At 45.0% G+C, this 26832-nt stretch overlaps 2 protein-coding genes across 11 annotated transcripts in view; one reads left to right on the forward strand and one right to left on the reverse strand.

Moving 5' to 3' along the window:
- The window catches only part of FRMD4A (FERM domain containing 4A), a 346975-nt gene extending 341387 nt beyond the window's left edge, over positions 1 to 5588 (forward strand). For all 8 annotated transcript variants that reach the window (XM_087933907.1, XM_087933909.1, XM_087933906.1 and 5 more), the window contains one exon: positions 1641 to 5588. In XM_087933907.1, the coding sequence (XP_087790033.1) occupies positions 1641 to 1743 (103 nt within the window). In that variant the 3' untranslated portion in view covers positions 1744 to 5588. The remainder of the gene's footprint in view (positions 1 to 1640) is intronic.
- A 3798-nt stretch (positions 5589 to 9386) lies between these two features.
- On the reverse strand, positions 9387 to 26407 carry PRPF18 (pre-mRNA processing factor 18). Of its 3 annotated transcripts, XM_087933919.1 has the most exons (11): positions 26262 to 26406; positions 24545 to 24622; positions 24409 to 24435; positions 20450 to 20557; positions 18918 to 19031; positions 16456 to 16602; positions 14886 to 14954; positions 13600 to 13740; positions 12700 to 12771; positions 12259 to 12414; positions 9387 to 10838 (listed from the first exon to the last, which is right to left on the reverse strand). In XM_087933919.1, exons 1-11 carry the CDS (start codon positions 26325 to 26327, stop codon positions 10758 to 10760), a joined length of 1059 nt encoding a protein of 352 aa, XP_087790045.1. In that variant the 5' UTR covers positions 26328 to 26406; the 3' UTR covers positions 9387 to 10757. The 3 variants fall into 3 exon arrangements, with proteins under 3 accessions (XP_087790045.1, XP_087790046.1, XP_087790047.1); XM_087933920.1 differs by lacking the exon at positions 24409 to 24435 and having other exon boundaries at positions 26262 to 26407; XM_087933921.1 differs by lacking the exon at positions 14886 to 14954.
- Between the last annotated feature and the right edge of the window lie 425 nt (positions 26408 to 26832).

Below are 26832 nucleotides of genomic sequence, written 5' to 3' on the forward strand. Positions count from 1 at the left end.
AAGAGCCCAACGGTTGGGTAAATCTTGGCTCCTGTATAGAGAAACCGCAATTTCCTTCTCTTATCCCAAGTAAGCAGCATGAAGCATGCGGGATTGGAGCCCCCCTGGTGCCACAACTAAGGTCACGTAAGGTTAGCAGAAAGAAACTTAGCAGGCAAAACGTTACACGTACGTAGTGGGAAGAACAAGAGAAGTGAAAAGAGAGTCCTCTAGCTTTGCTCTAACCCAATACCACAAGCGAGCTGCTAGTGAAACTGTTGGTGGAAGTGAACCAAACCAACGGTGCAATCGCGCTCATATACGCATGTTTCATCCTTGACGTGCATGAATTTCCCCTTGCATGTCTCTCTCCATCCTTGCTTTCGTTTATTTTTGGCGTGTCCTTCAGCTCTTCGCTCTTACAACCCTCTCCGAGCTTGGTGGTTTTCTTGCACGAAGTTTCATTTCCAAACTAAGTAATGTCATTCACGTTAGCCCTGATGATGTTCCCTAGTTGGGTCATGAAAGGTCTACAAGAAGACCGCCATGCTCGGAGAGCGCCAAGGACCCCACAGCCCAACCCTGAGCAGCGAATATTTTTTTTCCTGTCGGTTACAACCATCTCTCCCAAATGCTGAACGCGTCTGTATTTATATAAGACTAAATGGGGTGGAAGGAAAAAGAGGAATAACGCATGCCATGTTTTACTGAAGGGGTTTCCGAAATGAATGGCTGGAAGGGTGGAGAACTGCAGGCCAAACAAGATATCTTCCCACCAGGAGGGATACCAGTGTCCAGATGCGAGGGCGTATGCTCCCATTGTTCACTGTAATTTTGGCTGAAAACTGGACATAAAGGCTGATGTCCAGCAAAAATGTCCTAAATTGTAGCCAGGACATTGCAAATGGCCATAAATGCCAGCCAGTTGCTAAACACCCCAAATGTGGTCAAATGTTCTCAGGCTCGGGGAGGGGGGCGGTGTTTACCAGAATTTCAGAATTGGGTCATAAGTAGCTTTGGAGGAATCCATTGTAAGTTTGGTCACTGTTGTTTCGTGTTGACCATCGGCCCCTCCAGAAGCGAAGTCGGAAGAGGAGGCGGCTTGGGAGTCAGGGTCAGCGTCAGAGCAACCTGGGAGCTCTAAGGGAAAAGAGGGGATGGAGATGGCAGAGAGAGAGGGAGGGGCAGAGGCGGAGCCTGGGCTGTCCGTCAGCCCTCCAATGGTGAGTCAAGAGCCTCCCAGGTCTGGAGGGGGCTGATGAGGAAGAGGAGGAACATCTGGGCCCAGTGCCTGATGCATAGATGCACAGAAGGCAGAGGAGAGGAGAGCAGTGGAAATCTATGAGCTGGTCCTTGGGACGGAAGAGCCACCACTGCTAGCGAGGCCCCACCCGACCTGTGGGGATAAAAGGCGGGGGGGGGGAGATGGATAGGTGTGACAGACCACTCCTCTCCTGTCTGGATGGACCTTATCCTGCGGTGAGAGAGAAACTTTTTCCCAGGGCTGCCGGCGTTCCGAATAAAAGAATCTTTTGAGTTCACGTCAGAGGGTTGGTCGTGTTTGGGGAGCTGGGTCAGAAGAGTCACCAAGTGATCCATCGTAAGTAGAGGGCCACCTGTAATCGACCTGGACTAATGCAAACTTCCATCTCCCTCTGTAGGAACTACAGCGATAGCTGTTACCTGGATTCCGCCCTTTATCCAGAACTCTCCGATGTCCAGTGGTACGGACAGGACAAAGCCAAGCCTGGGACCCTAGTCTGACCTCAGCTGTTCAGATGCATCCATGCCATTTGTGGGGAGAAAAGAAGAAGAAGAAAGAAATCACCTTACTGCCTCTTCATTTGCCTTATCCAGCTGCCCGACACCAGCTTCAAGCGAAAAAGCACTTTTGGTCATCGGACAAGTGAAGGCGGTTATCACCGAAGGAGCGATTGTGTCAGTCGTGCAAAAAAAAAAAAAGCCCCACCCCACCATTCTTCAGTCCCAGTTTTGCACCCTCGTTCCTCCCCAGCAGGTGTTAAGGCTATTAGGGTGTCCAATCCAAAACTCTTCCTGGATTATCCTTGTCCTTCAGTGTGCAAAAACATATTCTGACATGAACCATCAGAAATTGAAAATCCTGGTTGGAAACGTAAAACTCAAAGCGGCTGCGAAGAAGGATGGCAAACGCCCGTTTTGGTTCAATGGCAGGAGAGCTGGCCAGGCTTGGTCTACAGGGACGAGCCAGAAGGTCATCAAACCAATTGGCGGTCGCTTGCCAAAGATTTCGGTGACTCGCCCAAAGGATTCGCTTTTCTCTAAAACGGGGTGGTTTTTTTAAGAAGTGGCAATAGCCTTTTTGATGCCCTTTTGAGACCCGACAAACCTTGAACCATTTTAGATCAGGGAATATCAACCCAGGATAAAATGGTGGGGTGGCCTAGAGGCGGATCTCTTGCCCCACAATCAGGAGACTGTGAGTTCGATTCTAGGTAGGAACAGATATTTCTCTCTCTGGGCAGACTGAGAATATAACTGCCAAACAAGACTCCGCTCTGGTGACAGGAAAGATATCCGGCCATTAAAACACTCTGTTAGTGCCATTCAGGTGCCAAGACAGATTCCATCCCGCAAGGGATGACATGAAAGATGAATATCAGCCCAGGATCTGTTGGGAGAAACCAGCTGGGAGAACAGGGAGGCAGGCCAAATTATAAGAGGAAGAGGAAATTTTAGTTCTTTTTGCAACATTCCCTGGCAAAAAAATTGCAAGAGCACACCGTGATATTGCTTGGAAGAACGGTCATCGGATGAAGTGAAAATGCCACCCAAAATGTTCAGTGTTACAAAAAGAAAAGAAACCATATAAGGGAAGAGCTCAAATTAAGGGACGAAATTAAGGGAAGGTAGATCGGGATATATGGAACGTGATCTCAAAAGTATATTATGCATCCCCTCATCGTAGGAAAAGGCTTTGCGATTCGCCAGGGGAGTTTTTCTTATACGAAAGAGAGCGTGTCCGAACTCAATTTACTTTTCCCTCCGTTCCTAAAATGAAACCATCCGCCCTTAATTCACCCACACTGAATTCCCGAAAAAACGAGGTTGCCGAGACGGAGAGGGAACGAACGCTCAAGCCATGATTTTGATGAATCTAGAAAGCCATCCAACTTCCAAAAAGCCTCGATATTTTTATAAGAATCCCAGAAGCGATGTCTGTGGTCCCGGTAATCCGTTCTGGGCTGACCATCTTCACGAGCCCACGGGCGTCTCCACATGCCACCATCCCTGCATCACCCCTCATCTTAACAAGAGCTAAAATCCGTCTTTGGGGGAGGGGGAAGGGGGGCCCTTGCATTAGCCACCCCCTGATCTGGCCAGATCTTGAAGCGAGCAAGCCAAGTCTCCTCTATGGTGCTACTTTGATTTTTTATGGCCACCGGACAACATCGGTGTCCTGCCTTTCTTTTTTTGTGTGTGTTTGTGCGTCAGTTTGGCAATAGCAAAAAAATAAAATAAAAAATTCAAGAGAGAGTCCAAAGAGCAAATAATAATAATACCCATCAACTGCTTCCATTCATTAAGTGGCGAGGAATAGTCAGGAAAAAAATTAAAAAGAACTTGAAAGCGGCTCGCTCTTGAAGAAAACGGATCACAGAAGGAACACACAAAGGTTGAAATGCAGAGGGGTGAACAGGAGAACAAAAAATGAGAGGCACATTGTTGGATAATGTACAGCTAGTCCTCAACTTGCAACAGTTCGTTTAGTGACCAAGTTTACAGTGGCAGTGAAAAGTAGAGACTTAGGACCATATTTCCCAGGGGTGGGATTCAACCGGGGTAACAACCGGTTCGATGAATGCGTGCTTTGTGCGCACATGCGTTGTTTGAAAACTGTCCGTTTTCACCTCTTAATATTTACCTTCTACTGCAGCCCCGGGGAGTGAGACAGCTGAGCTTTGCAATCCACTGTGCCGGGCGGATCAGCTGAGGTGCAAAACACGGAAGTGTAGGACAGACTAGGGCAGGAGCAGGCAGGTTGGGCCAAATCATCGCCAGAACAACCGGTTCACTCGAACCGCTCCAAACCGTTTTTTTTTTCCCACGCTTTACATCCCCATAGTCACACGTGATCGAAAGTCAGATGCTTGGCAGCCGATTCATATTTATGACAAGCCCGGGAGGGGAGTGTCACATGAACCCCTTCGGCGACCTCCTGACGGGCCAAGTCCGAAGGGGGAAGCCAGATTCACTTAACAACCAGGTTACTCATTTAACAACTGCCGAACGAATGGGGGAGGAAAACTCATCAAATGGGTCAAAAAACCCCTCACTTAGCAACTGTCTCGCTTAGCCACGGAAACTTTGGGCTCAACCATTATGACGCTGCCGCCGTCAGAAATGCGAGTCAGTTGCCGGGTGTCTGGATGTCAATCACATGACCGTGGGGAAGCTGCAATGGCCGTGCAGAGAAATGGCCCGAAGTTCCTTTTTTTGTCAGTGACGACGTAACTTCAGTCACTAAATGAACGATTGTAAGTCCAAGACGACCTGTGTTTAGGCCACGGACCGACAACGGAGAGATCCAAAGAGTCAGGATGGCAACTGCCCACCCGCCCACTCCAGAGCAGGCTGCCTAATCCGGAATCAGGGGTGGGGGGGAAATTCCAACATTTCATTTTATGCTGATTTGCACCCAGAATATCAAAATATTTTCCTTTAAATCTGGCCAATCGTTTACTTCTTCGCTTAGCCAAACCAGAAAATAACCTTTTGGGTGATCTTGGAACCGCCCTGCTTGGGTTGTTCAGACATTTCTTTAAGGTGAAAATAACTTCTCCCCTCGCCACTTGCTCATGTCTCTATGGTTTTCTGTGTTTTCCAACCTTGGCGACCCTGAAGCTGGGTGGACTTCAACTCCCAGAATTCCCCAAGCTGGGGGGAATTCTGGGAGTTGAAGTCCACCCAGCTTCAAAGTTGCCGAGGTTGGAAAATGCCAGTTTTGTCGCATCTTTTTGCTCGTCCTCTTATTAGGGGACAAAATGAACCAGGGTATCGGAGAGCGAGAATTAGCAGAATTCTCCGCTTTCTTCGTCAATCTGTCATTTTTTTCCGGAGGGAGGGAAGGAATGATCTACTATCTACTATTTTAAAACATGCAAAACCATTGAAACGTACCACTTCACAGGTTGTTGTTTTTTTTTTTAAAGAGAGACCAACTTTTCGGTTCAAACAAGCAGCCAGAAATCTTGATTGATTCTTAATTCTTATTCTTTTTAATTTGTATGCCAAATGATAAAGCCAGAATGCTGGCAGATGACCAGGGTCAAAATGGGAAAGGAAGTTTTCAGGGAGTTTTCAAACAAAATACAGAATCGCCAGGTTCTTGGAAAGGAACCCTGCAAGCAAATTCGCACCCCCCCCCCCAGTTTGTAAGTTGATGATATTCAGTGTTACCCATCACTACTTCAACAAGGTTGGTTCACAGCCCAAAAATTCACCTCTGGACCACTAAATGCACCTTCTAGTCTTATCAGGTGAGATTTTTGGGGTGTGAATGAGCAGAAGGACAAAACAAAAAAAAACTCTACTCTCCACAACTCTAACCCTGGCTGCAAAGTTAATTTTTTTAAAAAAGCAATCCACGTCCTTCAGCTAGTTTGCAAATGGCCCTGAGTGTGTTGTTTGCTGGGGGAGGAGAGAAAAAAAAATAGGGTGATTTCCAATGTATTTTTTATTTCTTTCGATCGAGGCACTTGTGAGCCAGTCTGGTAGTAAAGACAGAAGTTAAAAGTAAAACAGGTTTTACTGTTTAAACTCGATTCAGTTCTACGGGAAAATAAAAATAAATGTACATAAATAAAAACGTTAATCGGGAGATTAACAGGATGGGAATAAAACACGAAGGGGGTATTCGTGGGTAGTGTACGGCCCCAATTAGCCCCCCCCCTGCCCCCACCGACCCTTGAATTCTGCTTTTATATAGAGGAAGAAAAAGAAGAAAAAAGGGTCTTACTAGGTCTGAAAATGCTTTTAGTCTGTATGTAAAACCTCTCTTCCCTCCCTCCTCCAGCTTTGTATATGCATTTGCACCATGTCCGATGGTGGCCAGGGATTATTTTTTAAACGATATTATATGCAGTTGGGTGTTGAAAATGTTGGGAAGAGAAGAAAGGAAGTTGGTTTTGTTTTTCAAACTCCATATTCGTTTTGGATACAGCAGGCTCATTCAGGTGCTATCACGATGACCAGTTATACTGCTTAGTTAATTTGATATAAAGAAGGGAACTACGGATATGCATACGAGCTCCCTTCTTTATATCTTATCTATATCTATATATATAGATAGATAGATAAGATCAACTTTTTTTCTAAAATAAAAAAAGAAACTTCTGAAATCGGCTGTAAAGCATGTAAAAAAATGATTCGGATTCCTTTGTACGGCAGCGATCAAGAAAAACGAGAGACCGCTGTTACGAGTTGCAGAGATTTTTTTTTTTTTAAATCCGCTTTTAATTTATTCTTTTTGTATTAAGAATTTGTATAGTTCTCTTTACATTTTGCAAAAACGGTGTTGTCGACACTTCCTTATTAAAGCATTTTCAAGATGAAAAAAATAATAATAATCTGGATGCGTTTTTTGGGTTTTTTTTTGAAGCCCTTCAATCATCTGACCGTCTTAATTTTAGCCAGTTTTGTCTGAAATGGGGGGAAAAAACGGCGGGATTGAACCCACTCACCCCCCCCCCAAAAAAAATACGATATGGACATTTCCATGAGGTTCCCAGGACTCAAGCGGGGGTCTGGGAAATTTATCTGATGCACTATATTTAATACAGAGTCTTGCACAAGTCACATCGAGTTTTTAAGATAAGTTTTTGAAACTAAATATTTAACTATTTATTGTTACTAAATAGTCATCCTGGTTGTGGGACAGTCAAAGATCAACCAATGGTGGCAGGGGTGGGATTCAAATTTCTTAACAACCAGTTCTGTGGGCGTGGCCTAATTTGTGGGTGTGGCTTGGACATGTGGCTGGCTGGGCGTGGCTTGTATGTAAATATTGATTTTTTTATTAAAAATGAGCAACTTTTACCCCAAAGCAGGCAGGCAGATTAATTGCTCCCAGAATTGCAGATTCACTCAGAGATCTACCTTTCTGCAATCTGCTACCTGAGTCTGAAGTGGAAAAATGGAAGCTAGGAAGGTTCAGCTCTGCTTTTAGATTAGCTAGGAAGCAAGAAATCCAATGAATTCCTGCTTTTCAGCTAATCTAAATCTCCCAGCACAGCTGATAGTTGGAATAGCTGATGGTGGGGAGGGAAAGGAAAAATAGCAACTTAGCAGGCAAGTTGGATGGCGCACATGCCGGGTAAGGAGTGACTGGGCGGGGAAGGGCCGGCCAATGATGAGATTTGCCGGTTCTCTGAACTGCGTAGAATTGTAACAACCAGTTCTATAGAACCGGTGCAACCAGGTAGAATCCCACCCCTGAATGGTGGCTCACACAAGCCCGCTCTTGCCCTTAGATGCCTCTCTAAAATTGTAGCCTTGGAAATCACAGAGGCGTTTCTGAATTATTTACAGACCATTCAACCCAAAAGCCAAGCTGGAAAACACAGTGAAAACCCCTGAAATAAGGACTTTGAGTTGTAACGTGAGAGCCACTTCCAATTATACTGAATTTTTCCTCCAGAGGATGTTCCAAGCTACGGAGGCCCCCCAACATTTTCTTCAGACCATCTGGAAGCTTCTATTTTTACAGCGCCGTCCACAGAAGCCCAGATTACCCAACGGCCTGGCGGTTCAAGCTCTCCCTCATCACGGTTCAGAAAGTTTGGGGCTTCCAATGAAAGTCATTCGCTCTCCTAAGAGACTTTGAAGAAGGAGAGAAACATAGCCAAGTAGATCGGCTCTGCTTTTAAACTTCTTAAACTTTTAAAACTTAAAAGTTTTTTTTAAAAAAGAAATAAATGGCATTGTCTTTGGAGAGGCTGGGCACAAAGACGACTATGGGGTAACAGGGAAATTTCTTGGATGAGAAGTGAAACGTTTTCAAGGGGGAAAAAGGAAAACCAAAGAAGTCCATCTGCCTTTTTTGAGGAAAAAGGATTTTTTTAGGTCTGTGGGGTAATCTCTCCAGCACTTACTCCCCTATAAACATCCTCAAAACTTTTTTTTTGGGGGGGGGAGGGGGGAATTGGGAATTGGGGATGGAGGAAACAATTGTTCCTACATAAATAGCAACATCTTTTGGTCAAGGTGAGTTCAATCCCTGCTAACTCTGTTGCAATTTTCCTGCAAATATCAGTCAATACACTTCGATGTAGACTTAGGCTTTCGGCACGGAGTCTGGGCAAATAACCCTTCCTTCGTTATACGAGTCTCAGTTGGCTCGCTTAGATATGTCCACCTCGTTGGCTTCCACCTTTTTCTAAAATAGCAATAGCTCTTCGACTTATATACTGCTCTCTGAAGTAGTTGACAGTCATCATATTGCTCCCCACAATCTGGCTCCTCATTTTACTGACCTCAGGAGGATGGAAGGCAGAGTCCACCTTGAGCCCGTCAGGATCGAACTGCTGGCAGTGGGAAGAGTCGGCCTGCAATGCTGCACTCTCGCCCCCGAGCCACCATGGCTCTAGTGTTGGCATCATTTCCTTCCAAGATGGCTAAAGACTGGCCCAACCCAGTCTCCAGCCCTGGCTGGCAAGCTTTGGGGGCGTTTGCATGTGAGAACTAACCGGCTTCAATCCAAGCCCAGACATGGTTAGTGCAGTGCTGCCACCCACTGGCAGCAACCAATACAAGCTCCGCTTCTATTCAGGCAGCCTTGCCATTCCCTTGGCAAAAATGGTTTCCCGTACCCACAGAGGATGAGCGTATATGGTGCAAAAATACACAGCGGAAATCAAAATGTCCCCCTTTTTTTTCCACCCTAGGGAAACATTATTTATTATTATTGATTCAACATACTCATTTTGTTTTATCATAAAAAAATAAAATACGAAAGAGAAAAACAAAATGGAAAAAAACAACCCGCCATATTTCCAGCAGTGACAACAAGAAAGAAAAACGACTCAGGTACAAAAAAGGAGAAAAAGTGATCTGAGTATCAAATAAATATTAAACATAGAGAATCCTCCCTGGCTGGTGCCAAAAAAAAAAAAGAGAAAAGGATAAATTCTCCTCCTCTTTAAAGAGGTCCGCAAATAGTTATAAGCTGTCCCTATTTAACAAATATGCTACATTAAATAAGCAAATATTCCAGGTGAGGGGATTTCCAGGTAATAATCAAATTTAACTGTAGCGTTTTAAGTTAGTAAAGTTATATCTTTTGTTTCAACTACCTTCCAAAATATTTGCAGACAAAAATCACCTTTTTTTTCCAGCCGTCAGGGGTCACAGAAATAATTCTCCAGACATAATAGGCAGGAAAGTAACTTTATAAAGGAAGAAACGCAGAGTGAATACAAATTTGGCGGTTCTTGAGGGCCAGGATATTAAAAACGGCCCTTTAGATGAGCCAGTTCTCTGTTCCCAGGTGTTCTTGCTGACCTAATAATCAAATTATTATTGCCCATAATCCATAACACCTATTTTAAAAATCCCTTTGAAAAAGATCAAGAGTGCTAGGATGAACTTCCGTGACCATATTCGAGGCTCCTCTTTACGTTCGGCGTTCCAAGTTGAACAAACCACGATACAGAACAGCCGGGGATGGAGGAAAACAGAGAAGGAAAAGGGAGGTTGCGTGTTTTAGACCTGAACCCAGAATCGGAGCCTGTCCCGACGGGAAACGTTCAAGACTTCGAACAACGGGGCTTGTTTTCAAGGGGACTGAAATTTGCAAGTTAACCTGGAACAACTCCGTCCTCCTGCACGTTTACAAATCCTGAATTGTTTCGGCGTACTTAATCCTAGCTTTGGGTTTTAAAAAATGAACTGAACCCTTCCTTTTCAAGTCTAATTGGTTCACCTGCATAAGATCCTCCTCTGCCATTAAGGCAGGTTCACAAACGTCGTTTCTCTAAACGTGACTCCCCCCAAAAGATATTTGGTAAGAGACAAGTTCCCATAAAAACTATACCCTCCCCCCAAAAAAGTATGTATGTATATGTGTGTGTATATATATGTGTGTGTGTATGTATGTATATATATATATGTATGGATGTGTGTGTGTATATGTGTATGTATGTATGTATGATGTATGTATGTATGGTATTCAGCTTTGTTAGGGTATTTTCCCAGGTCATAGTTGTGCTTTTAAAGTTGTAGCAATGTTTCGGCAGAATCTCATCTGCCATCATCAGGCTTCTGTATTGTGTTCGTCCAGACAAACAAGAACCCTGAGGATGGCAGATGAGATTCTGCCAAAACGTTGCTACAACTTTAAAAGCACAACTACAATGACGTGGGAAAATACCCGAACAAAGCTGAATACCATACATGTAAGTACCCGCGAAAACTTAAGAAAACAAATATATACATATATAGAGAGACACACATATACATGCACGCACACACACAAGTTGATAGAAGCTTGAGCAGTGGTGATTGATTGCTTGGGCAGAACCTCAGACGGTGCTTGTCCAGTCTGGCAAAATGCAGACGGATGGACTTCAACTCCCAGAACTGCACGGCTGGCTGGGGAATTCTGGGAATTGAAGTCCGACACAGGGGCCAAACTTGACTTCAGCCACTTCTTCCAAGCTTCAGAGGCGAAGTGCGCACAGAGTCTGTCCCTTCTCCCATCTTGCCTGGGCCCCAGGAGCAGAAAGAAGGTTGCAGCGTGGTCACAAGGCGTTGTACTCAACACATTTGGACGGATCGGTGGGGAAGTGCTTCTGGCAGATGGTCATCAGCCTCTTCAAACCCTGCAGAGACAGGCGCAAAGCAGGAGGTGGGCCCTTATGTCCCTGGGGCCCCAGTGTTCTGGCCCGCTCCCCAAACACAAGCACACCGTTTGTAACCAAATGTCCCCTGAAGGAGCGCCAGCAGCCCTGAAGTCTCAGTGCCTGGGGAAAGCAAAGTTCGCTCCCCCTTCCGAGTGAAATGGCGCCAGCTGTCATGCCCCTGTCGGAATCTGATTCGGAGGGGGAGGCCAAGCAGCTGACAGGGCGTAGAAGTGGGGTCCATTGGCTGTGAAGGAAACTGGGGAAGGGCAAAGTCTGGTTGGGCAGAGCAGGGAAGAGGTAGAACAAGGGAGAGGGAATTTGGAGGAAGACTCAGGCCCACCCCCTCTTCATGCAGGGAGCATGCAGGGAGGAACGGAGAAGGGAGCAATGTGGGTTGCGTGGCTTACGTGGGAGGAAAAGGCCCTGATTCCCTTCATTTGCTGCAGCTGGGAACACGGTGTTTAAAAAGGGAAGCTGCGCGCAGCAAGATGTTGGGAGCAAATCATGAGTTATCTTTTATTGTCGAGGCTTATCTGAGTTCCTGGCATCTTCCCAACTGTGTGTATTTTGCTGGGCTTTGAAGTCTGCAATTCCTTCTCCTGCCCTGTCAAGTTAATTACTGCAGCATGGTTTGTGTGGATTTTTAGTTACAGTTTGCATATCCTTTGTTTTCGGACTGAATTTCCTCCACTTAAAGGCTGTTCTTGGGAGAATTTTTTCTCCAGCTGAAGGTAACTGGACATTGGGAGAAAAATAGGAAGTACTAAAGGGACTCTTCTTACTTATGTAACTGTGTTGCCTTTGTGCCACGCCCCTTTTGGGTCATCACACCAACAGAGTCTCTCTTTCTACCCGCACTCGTAAAGGGAGTCCTGGAAGAGGAGTCCAGCAGCAGACACACACACACACACACGTGCAGAAACTCCAAAGGCGTGCTTGACTCTCAGCGGCGCACATTCCAAGAAAGAATTCCGTTAAGTTACCCACAGGATTCAGAAGTTCAGAATATTAGTGACTAACCAACAGGGAGACGAATAGTTGTCTGCCAGACCTATTCACCTCCGCCCCCTGCCTTTTATCCCCAGATGGGGCTTCACTAGCAGCAGTGGCTCTTCTGTTCCAAGGACCAGCCCATAGATTTCCACTGCTCTCCTCTCCTCTGCCTTCTGCTCATCCTTGTGTCAGGCACTGGGCCCAGCTGTTCCTCCTCTTCCTCATCAGCCACCTCCAGACCTGGGGGCTCTTGACTCTCCACCTGAAGGCTGACAGACAGCCCAGGCTCCACCTCTCCTCTCTCTCTCTCTCTCTCTCTCTCTCTCTCTCCACACGATTTGTGTTTGGAAACGCAGACATGAATACGAGTCTCCCAAAAACACATCCACAATTCCGTTCCTCTTACCTGGATGTATTTCCTCTGAGTCTCGTCGTTCAAAACGTGGGCCACGTGCTTGGAGAAGATCTTCTCACGGCCAGTACGGGCATGGATGCCAACCATGGTGACGCCAATCGGCCAAGGCGCGTTCCCAATTGCCATCTGGAGATAGGCGTCATTGGCCTGCAGAAACAGCCCAGTCAGTATCGTGCGAGGCAAAGGCAGACCCTGGAGGTTGGACAACCACCGGTCTGAAATGATAGAAGGTTTCCTTCTTGAGCAGGGGGTTGGACTAGAAGACCGCCGGGGTCCCTTCCAATTCTTGTTATTCTGTTAAAACAGCCACAATTTCGAAGATCTACTCTTCAGAAACAGGTGGACAATCCTAAACTCTGAAGAAATTTCTGCCCCATTCTAAACTTACATTTCCTAACTAGAGAGAGAGAGAGATAGAAAACCGGGCGGTACCTTCACGTATTCTCTTTGCAACATAAACTTGATAATATCTGTGATGGATTCCTTGATGTCTGCAGGCAGAGTCTAAAAAGAGACGAAGCACAAACACCGAGTGAGGCACAGCAACATACGGCAATATGGAAAGGGTTGTGGTTGTTTTGTGTTAATTTCTTATTGTCAGGGTCAGGCTTTCCAAAGAAGAAAAAAACCTGAATTAAAGACATGGTTGATGGCAATCACAGATGGAAATGTTTATTTTAAGCAGGTAAGAAAAAGAATTAGCTCTTATATTTCCAAAAAAAACCCCAACACCTCCCTATAAAAGTAATCCTTGACTTGCAACATTTCATTTAGTGACCGTTTGAAGTTATGTCACTGAAAAAAATGACTCAGGCCCTTTTTTCACACCTATGACCGTTGCTTGCAACCGCTTTTCTTTTCTTCAATAATCCTTTGAAATTGTGCACCAGACTTGTCTTCGTATTGTGAATATACATTTATTGGGGGGGGTGTCTTACATCTCACTAGGTGACTGAAGTTTCTGCCACGCAAAATTCCAACTGGAGAGCCTGATTGAGGACTCTGGGCTATGGAGGTGTCCCATTGGAGAATATATGAATTACGCTACACCCAGGGGTTGGAGGGAAAACCAGGCTCAGGGGTGACCATGAACGATGTGCCACAGAGTCGGCAACACCCAGGCAATGCCGGACATTTTAACTCCCAATAAATCCTTTCGGAAGTTTTGCAAGTTTGGCTCGAGACTCCTGATTTAAATGGGGGCGACTGCCGGAATCCTAACACTACTTTTTTTTTTAACAAAGGAAAAAATAATAACAGTCGATATTATGCAAGAATACCCAGAAAAGAGAGAAGGGGGAAGGGGGGGGGAAATAATCTTGGAGGCGTTACCCTTTTCCGGAGTTTTCTGAAGAGAGGCCTCAGGTATGACTCTGTCTGCTTCTGGGTCGCGCTGTTCAACTTCCCGTGGACGCCCCGTTTCAAATAATCTTCTCTCGCGTTCAGCTCCTTTGCCCAAACTCCAAGAAGAAACTAGAGACAGGCGAAACCTGGTTAAGCTACAGACTGACATAAGTCTCGGTACATTTCATCCAGAAGCCAATCGGAGCTCTAGAAGTGTGGATCTCAGCCCCCATAATCCTCAGCCAAGTGCACGCCAACTTGGGAGCCCTGGAAGTCAATGTCTCTAAAAGGCACCCAGGCTGGGGGGGGGGGGAGATTAGCTAGGGCAGCATATTAAAACCCACATTTTTAAAAAAAAAAATGCTTGGATCTTTGAAGTCTTAAACCAAGAGAGGTTAATAAAATTCTTTATATCAGCAGAGGCAATAAAATGCAATTTGAGGTCCAAAAATAAATCCCAGGGAAAATGTTTGTATACTGAATTTATTGTAAAGATCCATCGAAAACCGTTTGTTCATAGTTATAAAAAGTGGTATTATACAGAAGGATCGTACATGGGAAGATGTCAACTCATAAAATATCTCCAGGGGCTTTTTAGACTTCCCAACAGAAAAGGAGCGGGGGGGGGGGGTTGGAAAGAGCAGTGCAACAGCTTGGAAACCGAAAGTGCATTCCATCAATAGCTTTTCAAAGATATGGCAGTAATTAGGTGACTGAAGTTTCTGCCGTGCAAAATTCTCCCTGGAGAGCCTGATTGATGACTCTGGGCTATGGAGGTGTCCCATTGGAGAATACGGATTACGATACACCCAGGGGGTAGAGGGAACACCAGGGTCAAGGGTGACAGTGAATGATGGGTCTCAGAGTCAGCTACACCCAGGCAGTGCCGGACTGTTTAACTCCCAATAAATCCTCTTGGAAGTTTTGGAAGACTGGCTCAAGACTCATGATTTAAATGTGGGGGGAACTGCAGAATCCTGACAGATATTTCCAGAATAGAAATAGCCCATTTTCTGTCATCTCTCAACAAGACAGCAGAAATCTCCCCAAAACTCAGACGACACTGAAGTTTGATAGAAGGTAGTTTTTAAAGCAGCCCGTGATTCTATTCCTTTGCTTAAAAATTCCTAACAGCAACTTCTGAATATTCACCCCAACTGAAATATCTAGCAATGTCAAGTTCTCAACCCTAAAAATCATACAGGTGTATAAAATCAAGATTCTCACAGCTTATCAGCAGGTTTACAGTTTTCATGTCTTGTTTGGCTTTTTACCTTCAAGAATTTAGTGATGATATCCATATCTTTATGGTCATCACCCCTACCTAAGGATTCTCCCAATGCCTGCGACGAGAAAGAGAGAGAAAAAAAAACAGATTCAGATATATTTCCAACAACAGACCATGATACAAATATCCAAAACTCAAGGACATTATATTTTAGGGATGAGAATCAAGGCAAGCAAGGATGTTCTGGGTGTAGAGAAGACATTCTTTAGTTCTTCTACTACTTTAAAAAGTTGGGACCTTTTTTTCCAACTGTTTATACAGTACAGTATGAGAGCCACAAAGATGATTAGGGGACCGGAGGCTAAAACATACGAAAAATGGTTGCAGGAATTGGGTATGTCTTAGTCTAGTGAAAAGAAGGACTAGGGGTGACATGATAGCAATGTTCCAATATTTGAGGGGCTACCCCAAAGAAGAGGGGGGGGGTCAACCTCTTCTCCAAAGCGCCAGAAGGCAAGAGAAGAAGCAATGGATGGAAACTCACCAAGGAGAGAAGCAACCTAGAACTAGGGAGAAGTTTCCTGACAATTAACCAATGGAAAAACTTCTCTCCAGAACCTCCATCACTGGAGTTTTTCAAGAGATTGGATAGACATTTCTTATCCAATTGGACATTTCTATTGGACATTTTGCCAAATCAATATAATAAAGGGAGTGCATATTTGATTTTTGCATGTACTGACTGCAGCTAGAATTGTATTGGCGCAACAATGGAAAGGCCAAGAGATCACAACAGACAAAAATGCGATTAAAAAAAATACTGGAATGTGCAGAAATGGATAGGCTAATGCTTAAAATTAAAGAAAAGAAGGAAACGGAATACTTTTTGACTTGGGACTTATTTTATCAATGGTTAGCTGGAAAAAAAAAACAGGAGCTAAAAACAGAGAAATAGATGGATAGGATCAGTGATATAAGCAAGGCGTTGAATTGGTTAAGAAAATAATATTGTAATTATTATTATTATTGATACTCTTATAATGAACATCAATGTAACAAATATTGTTGCAAACATTTTGATTATTATAGCCTAAAAATATGTGTACCCAGACAACACACCGGTTGAAATTGGAATTTTTATATGCTATAAAAAATAAAAATAAAAACTTGGAACGAGAAAAGGTTGGACAACCCTTGGACTGGAATGGTACAGGATTTCCTGCTCAAGCAGGGGGTTGGACTAGAAGACCTCGAAGGTTCCTCCCAGCTCTTGTTATGGTTTTTTATTCCACGAACCTGAGAATAAAAATCTTTCCAGAACACACTGATGACAGGTTCTCATTCAAGTAACAAGATCTTCCGAGAAGTGAACCATGAATAAAGCTGTGGGATACTTCCTGTTTCCTGAAACCTGCCTACAGTTCAAGACTTGGTTGGCATCAAGGCTGCATTGAATTCTTGACTTGCTTTGCGGGCGAAGAGATAACGGGAGGGGCCTAATTGGCCCTCTGGACTGCCTCCCAAGCAAACAAGGCCCGCCTCGTCAACGCCACAGGAACAGGAATTCCCACAATGCGTCGATTGTCTTGACCCGCTCCAAAAGGCCACGCCCCTACCTCCAGCTCTTCGATGGTCGTGTTCTCCTCGTGGACTTTGAGGTCGTTCTGCGCATCATCCTCTCCTTGCTCCTGGCCCCCTACGATCTCGTTCAGGTATTGCTGGTCGATCTTATCCAAAGCCGCCTTCAAGTCATTCCTCAATCCCTACGGGAGGGAAAGCCTTTAAGGAATGCGTCAAATTAACAAAATGATCTACCAAAGTTCAGACGAGAACTGCTCTGACCAGGGCTCCCCAAAATCACAAAGCCGACTCCTCGTCCCGATGAAACCCCTTTTATTTAGGTTAAAGGGAATTCCTCTCCAGCAAAGTCCCGGCAAAGAGTCTTTCATCAGATTTCACAATTACAGACCTTTATCAGGTTTGGAGAGCTGCCAGGCTGTTAGCTTCCAAGCGCCGTGCTGTAGCAGCAATGACTTGGCAAGGAGTCAGGAGCAGAGCTTCACCCGAATGAATTGAACTAATTGTCTCCTGCAAAAGCCCCCTCCCCTTCTGCTCCTCTTTATTCCCTCTGGGAGGGGCCATTCACCATCCACTTGTGCCTTTACTCCTGAGTCAACCATTGTTCCTTAACTGTTCCCTTCTTCTGGCAGCTCTGTGCATGCGCACCCTGGGAACAGGCTCCAGCCGTTCTTCTTCCCCACTGATCTCTGACTCTGAATGCAGCTGATAACTGTCAGATGGCCCTGGCCCCATCTCTGCCTCTGACGCAGAGCCCTCAACAGAGCCTTCCCCAGACTCCAGGACTGGCCTCTGCTCCTTCCCAACCTGCTCACTGTCCGAATCTGCCACCAGCTCCACTGGCCACTGGCAGGCCACAAGAAGAAATAGATCATCAAGCTGGCGTACAGGTGGTCTTTGACTTACAACAGTTTGTTTACTGTGACTGTTCAAAGTTGCTACGGCGTTGAGAAAAGTGACTTATCGACCATTTTTCAGAGTTACGACCGTTGCAAGCTCCCCAGAGTCACGTGATCAAAATTGGCAACTGGCATGCACTTACGAGGGTTGCAGGGTCCCCAGGTCACGTGATCCCCTTTTGCAACCTTCGGACGAACAAAGTCCATGGGGTTCACTTAAACAACCAGGATACTAACTTACCAACCGCAGTGATTCGCTTAACAGCTGTGGCAAGAGAAGTCGTAAAACGGGTTCCCCGGCACAGGTGTGGATGGCAAATGTCTCACTGAACAACATAAATTTTGGACTCAGTGGTGGTCACAAGTCAAGGACTGCTTGGACTTCCAAGCGAACTCAACACATGTCTGTCAAAATCCTGGAGCTACCCAAGATGAACCGCATCAGCTGGCAAGGTGGTATAAAATTTGCAATATACAGGATCTGGCCCATCCCAGTCTGGACAACTGCAGTGCTCCTGCATCTCTAAAAGCCCATGACAAATATCTGAGGGACACCCAAACTGACCCCAGGTTTTCATGCACTACGACGCCTAAACATTTATGGTCTCAAAGCATAAGCCACAACTCAACTATCCATTCTCTTTGTTAAGATTTCCATGTAAATCCCAACGCCGATGCACAGAGCGAGGGACCGTGCAGTGGGGCCAGCAGTGTTCCATTTCATTTAAGCTTTTTATCTCAAATAATTAACATACTCAGGATGACTCTGTGTACATTCCTGGTCTGACCCAAACCTTGTTCCAAGGAAACAAACACGAAACGGAGGTAACAGCAAAACCTTTTAATGATTCTTTACTAATTCCGTTCCTTCCCGGTTAAAAGGCTGTTTCAAACTCATTGTCTCGGATAAGAACGAGCCTTGCCAAGGTGGTGCGAGGCTGCCAAGAACACTAGATAAGGTTGCCAAGAAATATATCAGTCTCCAAACACCAACCAAGATATTCCGAACATCCACAAGGCTTGAGTGCAAGAACTTCTTTGCTTCCTGCAAAGAACTCCGGTTTCTCAGCTGGCTTTTATCTCTTAAGGGAGGGGCCATTACCTTGCAGCCTTACTCCCGAGTTGCCCATGCTGCTGCAGCTGACCTTTCCTTCGAGCAGCCCTGCGCGCATGCACACTGGGCACAGGCTCCTCGGGGGCCTCTTCCTCACTGCTGCCAGCCTCCACAACCTCCGAAGGCAGCACCCCACTCCCTGATGGTCCTGGCCCCATCCCTGCCTCACATGCAGGCCCCTCACCTGAGTCCTCCCTCTTCAAGACCTCAGCCATCCACACCTGTGCCGGGGAACCACAACAATTCCACATAAACCAGTCCAAATTGGATCTCTCTTAATTCGGATCCTAAGACTTTCTACCAACCAATTCATTAGCAGAGAAAAAGCTTCTTTTCACCAGGGAAGCAAAAAATATATTATAAATCCAATATTGTTTGGGTAATATAGTGACAGATCCTTTAAAGCCATGGAGGGGAGGAGCCACTGCCTGGAGGGCTCCTGTATAAATCATTTCAGCGCTGAATCTGCCTTAACGAACAGGCTTACCTTGTTCACTTCCGGAGCCAGAATTTCTATTTTTCGCAATCGCTGAAAGGCGTCGTAATCGGTTTCCCCAAAGAGCCTGATGGGCTCCCCTCTTTCTCTCAGTCTCCGAATGACCTGAAAAGAGTCAGAAAAAGGCTCTGATAGATCGACTGGGAAACACCCAGCGATGAGCTTCTGGAAGGAAGGCAGCTCCATCCAGGTGAGCAGGGCTTCTCTTCTTAGGAGCATTGAAGGCTCTCAAGGAACGTCACAGTTGGGGGATTGGACTCAGGAGAGGTTTCAAGATGGACAGATGGGTGGACGGAAGGATGGGGTAGACGATGATAGATAGACAGACAGAAAGAGGATAAACAGATAGGTGGTAGAGATAGATAGATGGTAGATGATAAGATAGGTAGGTAGATTGATAGAAATGATAGAGATGATAAAGACAGATTGATAGAGATAAGAGAGAGATTTTAGATAGACAGGCAGATTTTAGATAGATAGATGGTAGGTGATAAATAGGTAGGTAGATAGAGATAGAGATGAATTGATAGAGGGATGATAGATAGATTGATAAGCGATAGGAGATTAGATAGATAGATAGATAGATAGATATAGACCGATGATAGACATATATATGTATATAGAGAGAGAGAGAATAGACAGATGGTAGAGATAGATGGTAGGTAAGTAGATAGAGATAGAGATGAATTGATAGAGGGATGATAGATTGATAAGCAATGAGATTAGATAAATAGATAGATAGATAGATAGATAGATAGATAGATAGATATAGACTGATGATAGATAGATAGATAGATAGATAGATAGATAGATAGATAGATAGATAGATAGATATAGAGAGAGAAAATAGACAGATGGTAGAGATAGATGGTAGTAAGTAGATAGAGATAGAGATGAATTGATAGAGGGATGATACAGATTGATAAGAGATGAGAGATGAGAGATTAGAGATAGATAGATAGATAGACAGACAGATAGATATAGACTGATGAGAGAGAGAGAGAGAGAGAGAGAGAGAATAGATAGATGGTAGAGATAGATGGTAGATGGTAGGTGAGTAGATAAAGATAGGTAGACAGAGATGAGAGATAGGTGATATATTTAGAGAGAGAGAGAGATGGATGACAGAATAGATATAGATGAGATGATGAAGATAGCAGGTAGGTACTAAACAGGTAGATCAGAGATGGGAGAGGCGGGTTAGACAACAGAGAGAGACAGAGAGAGACAGAGACAATGTGCAATTTCCATCATCTCTGGGCCACCCAGTCAATCTTGATGAGGTGAGACTGGGGGCGGCTCCAGCCTCCTGCTTCACCTCCCTCCTGACCTAGTGAAGCGTCGTCCCAGTGCGTCCCCCGGGGCCCCAAGATCGGCGACCTACGCTGCTCTCCAAACTCCCCGTCCCCTTTGAAGAGCACAAGGCTGGGCAGGACCAGAGTCTCAAGCGCGGGGAGTGGCAGGTACCAACGACGACGCGATGGGAGCTGAAACCTGAGCCCGCCCAAGGCGTTGGTCTGTACCTCTTGCCTGGACAGCGTCATGGGCAACTTCTCCTCCGCCAGCTCCAGCTCCAGGACCGGGTTGGAAGACGACGCGGGGTTTTCGTCCTTTTCGGCCTCGTCGCTCACCTGCGTCGGGTTTGGGAACATGATATGACCCACAGCTTTCAATATGAACACACAACACAGATCTAACCATCTGTAGCTGGGCAGAGAAGCACAATTTCCGCAGGGCTCTCCAACCTTGGCACTTGAAGACTTGTGGACTTCAACTCCCAGTGTTCCTCAGCCAGCAAAGCTGGCTGAGGAACACTGGGAGTTGAAGTCCAAGTCTTCAAGTTGCCAACGTTGGAGAGCTCCCTGCTCTAGAATGGCCAATAAAATGATTTAGTTAGCACTTCCGTTGTATTTAGGATTGCACCAAGCTAACTGGGTCAGGTACTGTGACTGGCACAAAGCCCATCCAGTTAAAAAGCAACACAGCTGCACCAACAACTTTAATCCTTGCTGGGAGGCAAACTCCTGCTTGCACAAACAAAGCTTGCTAGTCCCAAAGATAACAACCAGCGACGGTTTCATTCAAGGAGGAAGTGAGGGCAGGAAGGCAAGCAGAGGAGGGGAAAGAGGCTGCCTAACCACGGAGTCCCTTTCGTGTTGCTTTATTCAAAAATTAAGGTACAGGTAGTCCTCCACTTACGATCGCAACTGAGCCCCAAATTTCGCTGCCGGCGAGCGAGACCTTTGTTAAAATGAGTTTTGCCCCGTGTTACGATCTTTCTTGCCGCGCAATCACAGCGGTGGTTAGCTCGGTTGTTAAGCGAATCTGGCTTGCCCCTTGGCTTGGTTTGTTGGAAGGTTCGCAAAAAAGGGGATCACGAGACACTGCAACCGTCGTTGTGAGTCAGTTGCCAAGCGTCTGAATTTTGATCACAGGGCCAAGGGTGTCAGCTTCGGAAGCCCTATTGGCACCAGACGCTTCCACATTCTTGAGCCTGGGAAAATGGATGGGGGAAATTTCTTGGAGTGTTATGTGGTTAGACATAATAGCATTCTTTTTCTAACTCAAGGTCATGTTGTTTCGGCACCTGAGTGAGAGGACATCTCAAGTTGGGACAGATGGCGATTGGGGCATGTGTTTCCATGATGGGTGCAGGGGGTGGATTTGTAATTTTTTTTTACTTCTTGCAAGGAAATCCAGAACTTTCAGATTCGGGATTTCCCAGATGTGCCAATTTAGTACTCAAATAAAAAGAACCTTGGAGAGGATGTCTGCCTCAGAGTTCTTTGCTGGAGTGGAGGTTTTCTGGAACGCTGACAATGGGGCTGCAACTGTCATTAAGAGTGAAAAATGGTCACAAATCACTTTTTTTCAGTGCTGTTTTAACATCTTAACGGTCACTAAATGAACTGTTGTTAAGTCGAGGACTCTCTGTATGGCACCGAGGCCGAAACAACTCCAGGTGCAAATAATACAACACCAACCCTTCCCAACTCAAAACCATCAGAGAATATGTCGAGTGTGTGTTTAAGTGTTAGGCTAACGCAAAAGCTGGTACTACAATGACCATCATTCCCATTCTACTAATGGGAAATCCAAGCCCATTTTAAAAAAACTTCCAAAAGGCAAGGAGATGTTCAGGATATATAACGACGTTACAGATCACGTTAGGATGTCGCAATATAACATGCTCAACCTTGGAATGGGAAGGTGGCTATGAAAACAGTGGATTTTAAGCCCAAGGTGGAAAGAAAAGTTGCAAAATCCTCCCACCAGCTGGAGCTCGCAGCAAGCAATGCGTGTTTGCAAAAAACCACAAAATGTGTGGTTCCACTACTTTCTCTTTTGTAAGCCAATCAAGACATTTATAAGCTAAGGCAGTTATAAGCGAAGCAAAAGCATCTACAATGGTATAACATTATCAGGTCTTTGTGCACTGGGTAACAAAGGTGTGTCCAGGTGAGGAACTCTGCGTCATTCAGATAGGCTGCAACATCTCAATATATTTTTTTTTCTTCCAAACTGAACTCCAAGGACTAAACCATGATCAATTATTTGACTGTGTTGTAAATATTTGACCAAGATTCGTTTGTACTAAAATCAGATTTTATTATTAGCGATTTCTCTGTTCCTAAATGTAACAAAACAGCATCCATCTCTTCTACTCTTATTGCATTCCCTCAGAAGAAAAAATATTCCTTCCTGGATCACCTTTTCGCTGATGACGCTTTTAGCGGAGGAAATCCTTTAAAATGTTGTGGCATTAATGTTTGTGGCTCATTCTGGACCTTATCTTCCCTGTTGCTACCCTTAAAAGTTATCGTTCCACTGGATTTTGGGTTAACTGTTCTCTATCCTACTCAGATTATTTTTAACTACCCTCTGAAAGCTTCCTGGACAGATTGATATTTTTCCCCAAAAAATATCCAGCCATTTCTCATTTGCATGGAAATATTTTGTGACTGCATTTGGTATTTCGGTATCTTCTTTTCCCTGTGGAATTTCTAGCCACCGAATCCCATCCAAACTTCTTCCTGTATTTTTGGAGTCTGTCTATCATCTTTCTCTCTATTATCTATTTATATCTATCTATCATCTATTTATCTATCTTTATTACCTATTATCAATATCTGTCTGTCTATCTCTATCTATCTATCATCTGTCATTATCTATCCCTGTCTGTCTGTCTGTCTGTCTGTCTGCCTGCCTGCCTGCCTGCCTATCTATCTATCTATCTATCTATCTATCTATCTATCTATCTATCTATCTATCTATCTATCTATCTATCTATCTATCTATCTATCTATCTATCTATCATCTCTCCCTGCCTGCCTGCCTGTCTGCCTGTCTGTCTGCCTATCTATCTATCTATCTATCTATCTATCTATCTATCTATCTATCTATCTATCTATCTATCTATCTATCTATCTATCTATCTATCTATCATCTATCTATCTATCTACTTTGCATACTTAACCAACCATCTCCATCGGAAAGGGACTCAGGACAACGTACAATTCAAATCAACAAAATTAAACAGTAAAAACAGAATAAATTCAGATCAAAAATTCTCCTAAAATCTGAAATATACAACTGTCCCAGATCAGTTTGGGTTGCTGCTGACTCGACAGCTGAATTGCCACAGATTCGACTAGAACCCTTTGTGGGTTAGGATAACGGCAGACTCTGCATTCTCTCCGGGTTCCTTCTCCTACTTCCTGAGAAATGAATAGGTCAGTTTCTTTTCCTTCCGTCCATAAACCAAAATGCTACACTAACGCACTCACATCCCTTTTGTTCAGACTGAGGTAAAAAGGTGTGTGTGCGGGGGTGAACACCCCTCTTTCAGATTAACTGTTTTGAAGTATCCCGTATTATTACTATTTTCCCCTAGCTGATCAAACAGAAGCTTTTATAATCCCAAAAGTGCTTTTTCCAAAAGGCAACTGGACTTCCTTTTTTCCCTTTGCAAATGTTTCGCTTTCCATCCAATCGTCAAACTGAAGAAGCTTCTGGGATGAGAGGCAAAATGTTTTCAAAGAGCAAAAAAAAAAACCATCAAAACCAAAAAAAATCCAGTTGCTTGCTGAAAAAAACGCCTTTGGGAGAACCATGACCTGGATGGTTGGGAAATCCCCATAAAAAAAAACAAGCTATTATTCCACTGTCTTTGTAAAACGATCTTTCAAGGGCATGAAAATACCGATCGACATGAGGTTCACTTGCTGGGTTCTGGAGGGTTTTGACAGGCAAAATAAATCAAGCCAGCAATTTAACAGCTTCTGATCTGGGCTCCAAGAGGGTTAAATCAGGCCCACCCTGCATGCCTGGCGGGCACAACGTAAAGAAAATAGGAGCAGCTCCATTCTCAAGCAGTCTCATGCCCTGGACACAGGAAGCCAAAGTAAAAATAAAAACTCAAATAGCTGCATGTCCATGCATGGCTCTTCCTGCATTGCAAACTTAGCTCGGGAATTCGTACCTCTCTCGGTGGCGTCTCACTTACTGGCTAAAGTGCAGAAGTGACAGAATGAGAGAAATAATTGGGATTAATATATTTTAATACGGGACCAAAGAGGATCTAGATGGCGTGACTGACTGGAATAGGAAGCCAATACCTTGTATCCACATCTTTTGAAATATGCCTCTTCATCCTTCTTTGCTAACTCACTGCGCTTGAAATATTTCTTATTTCCCTGAAAGAGAAAAATTACACCATCTTAAGTGAACTCTTGCATTTTTTTCCTTCGTTTTTTAACAATGCATGTTTAAACAGGAGTAAACAATAAACTTCTCCCACCTATGCAATAGGTGTTAAGTGAGCTGTAACATTTTAGATGTTCATGTTCAATCATTCTTTTATCCCAAAATATATTTGAATAAGAGATACTGCGTTAGGAACTGTTTTCTTGAAACAAAGTAATTGTATAGGTGTTGCACTGTAAAACGTGGTGAAGGCTAGGCTGCAATTTGCTTCTGGAAGAAACATGTAAGGGGTGTTCTAAACAGGAATGACAAATGTTCAAACAATACCCATTCCTTGGTATTCTCTGAGCTTGGTGGTTTTCTTTCAGACATCTCATGATCCAACTAGGTAACATCATCAATGCTAGAAAGGAGGGAGATTTGCTCTTACTAGTTTAGTAATGAAACATCTGCAGGAAAACCACCAAGATCAGAGAGCAACAAGGACCCCACAGAGATCAACCCTGAGCTATAAATATCCAATTCGCCTCCCCAGTCCAAATTTCTGAGCCATACCCAGTCAACCCTTACCAAAACAGGCTGGATTTATCAATAAAGGAGAAAATTTGTAGCTCAGGATTGAAATGAAGGGGTCCTTGGTGCTTTCTAAGCTGAGTGGTTTTCTTTCAGACGTTTCTGGACCCAACTAGGTAACATCATCAGTGCTAGAAGGGGGGAGGAGGGGAGAAGAGGACAATGGTGGAAATAACGATGAATGTAGGATCCTTGGTGCTCTCTGAGCTTGGGAGGGGAATCTTCTCTTCTCTTCCCTCTTCTGTTCTCTATTCTATTCTCTTCTATATTCTATTCTATTCTGTCTCTTCTCTGTTCTCTCCTCTCCTCTCTTCTCTTCTCTTCACTTCTTCTCTTCTATTGTTTTTCCATTCCATATTCTGTTCTCTTCTATGTTCTCTTCTCTTCCCTTCTTTCTCTATTCTATTCTATTCTATTCTATTCTATTCTATTCTATTCTATTCTGACTAGTTTTCTTTTTCTCCCCCCACCCCCAATTGCTTGTATAGGGATTATTCTCTATATTCTGTATTTTCTGCTACGGGTTGCACCAGTAGAGGCTAAAGCAATTCTGTGGGATACATGATGTCCGCTGCCAACAAAGGCCACTACTATTACCAACTCCTTTAAATGTGGGCTTAATTTCCTCTGTGGGCCACATTCCCTGATTCTTCTCCCCGCCCCCCCAAAAAACCAGCCCTGCGAGGCAGGCCAGGCTGGGAGAGGGCAGCTCCCCTGGGGCTCCCGTCACCCCAAGGGCAACAGTGGTGTGTTCCCACGCCCAACTCTGATACCAACCCTCGCTCAAATTAATCCGAATTTCTCCTCCAAAGGTCCTCCTAAGGCGATCTCCCCATAGCAACAGCCCTGCAAGGTAGGACAGGCAGGGAAAGGGCGGCTCCCCGGGCTCCATGAACCCCAAAGGGGAAGCCAGGAGGGGGGAAACCAGCTCCTTTCCCCCTTGAATGCCATGCCTCGCTCTAATTCATCCGAATTTCAGCCTCCCCGGGGTGGGGGGGGGGCTGTTATCTCCCCATAACAATAACCCCGCGAGGTAGGCCTTCCGCCCCTCCTCACCACCAGCAGCTCCTTCTCCTCCACCAGCTTCCGCTTCCGCTCGACCTCCGCCTTGAGAAGGTCCATTTTCGTCTATTCCCCCGCAAAGGGGAAGAAAGGAAAACAGCCCAAGGCCGCTTCCGGGTTTGACCGGAAGTCCCGTCGCTAAAGAATTGCGTCACTTCCTCCCAGGGACGCCGGAACGTGGCGTTTGGGACACATAGAGCGTGAAAAGTTTAGAAGGGGGGGACACCCCGCACTCCGGCGAGGAGTGACTTCCGGATTCCTTTCTAGTTTCCCCCGCACCCTTTGTGGCCCGGAGAGGAACGAAGGCGGCGCAGTTGCGATCCTCCGAGATGCGCCGCGCTTGGATCGCAACGGGATGTTTAAAATAGTTCCGTGTTGTTGTTTTTTCAAAAAAAACCTTTGCTGTTGGGTTATCCTGCAAGGGTTAGGGGCAGGGAAAAAGTGAGAAATCTCCATCAATTGGAACAGAGCTGGAAGGGACCTTGGAGGTCATCTAGTCCAACCCCCCTGCTCGAGCAGGAGACCTTCGACCATTCCAGACAAAGGATTGTGCAATGTCTTCATA

Source organism: Pseudonaja textilis, chromosome 5 (genome assembly GCF_049901715.1).
Source record: "Pseudonaja textilis isolate UNSWEBS1 chromosome 5, rPseTex1.2, whole genome shotgun sequence".
Classification (NCBI taxonomy): domain Eukaryota; kingdom Metazoa; phylum Chordata; class Lepidosauria; order Squamata; family Elapidae; genus Pseudonaja; species Pseudonaja textilis.

Bases quoted from the DNA above. Each gene is read 5' to 3' on its own strand.
- PRPF18 (XM_087933919.1), bottom strand. From the start codon at position 26,327: ATGGACCTTCTCAAGGCGGAGGTCGAGCGGAAGCGGAAGCTGGTGGAG. The intron at 13,741-14,885 runs GTAAAAAGCCAA...GCCTGTCTCTAG, and splicing joins TCATCACTAAATTCTTGAAG to TTTCTTCTTGGAGTTTGGGC. The intron at 12,415-12,699 runs GTACCGCCCGGT...CTGTTTCTGCAG, and splicing joins TGCAAAGAGAATACGTGAAG to GCCAATGACGCCTATCTCCA.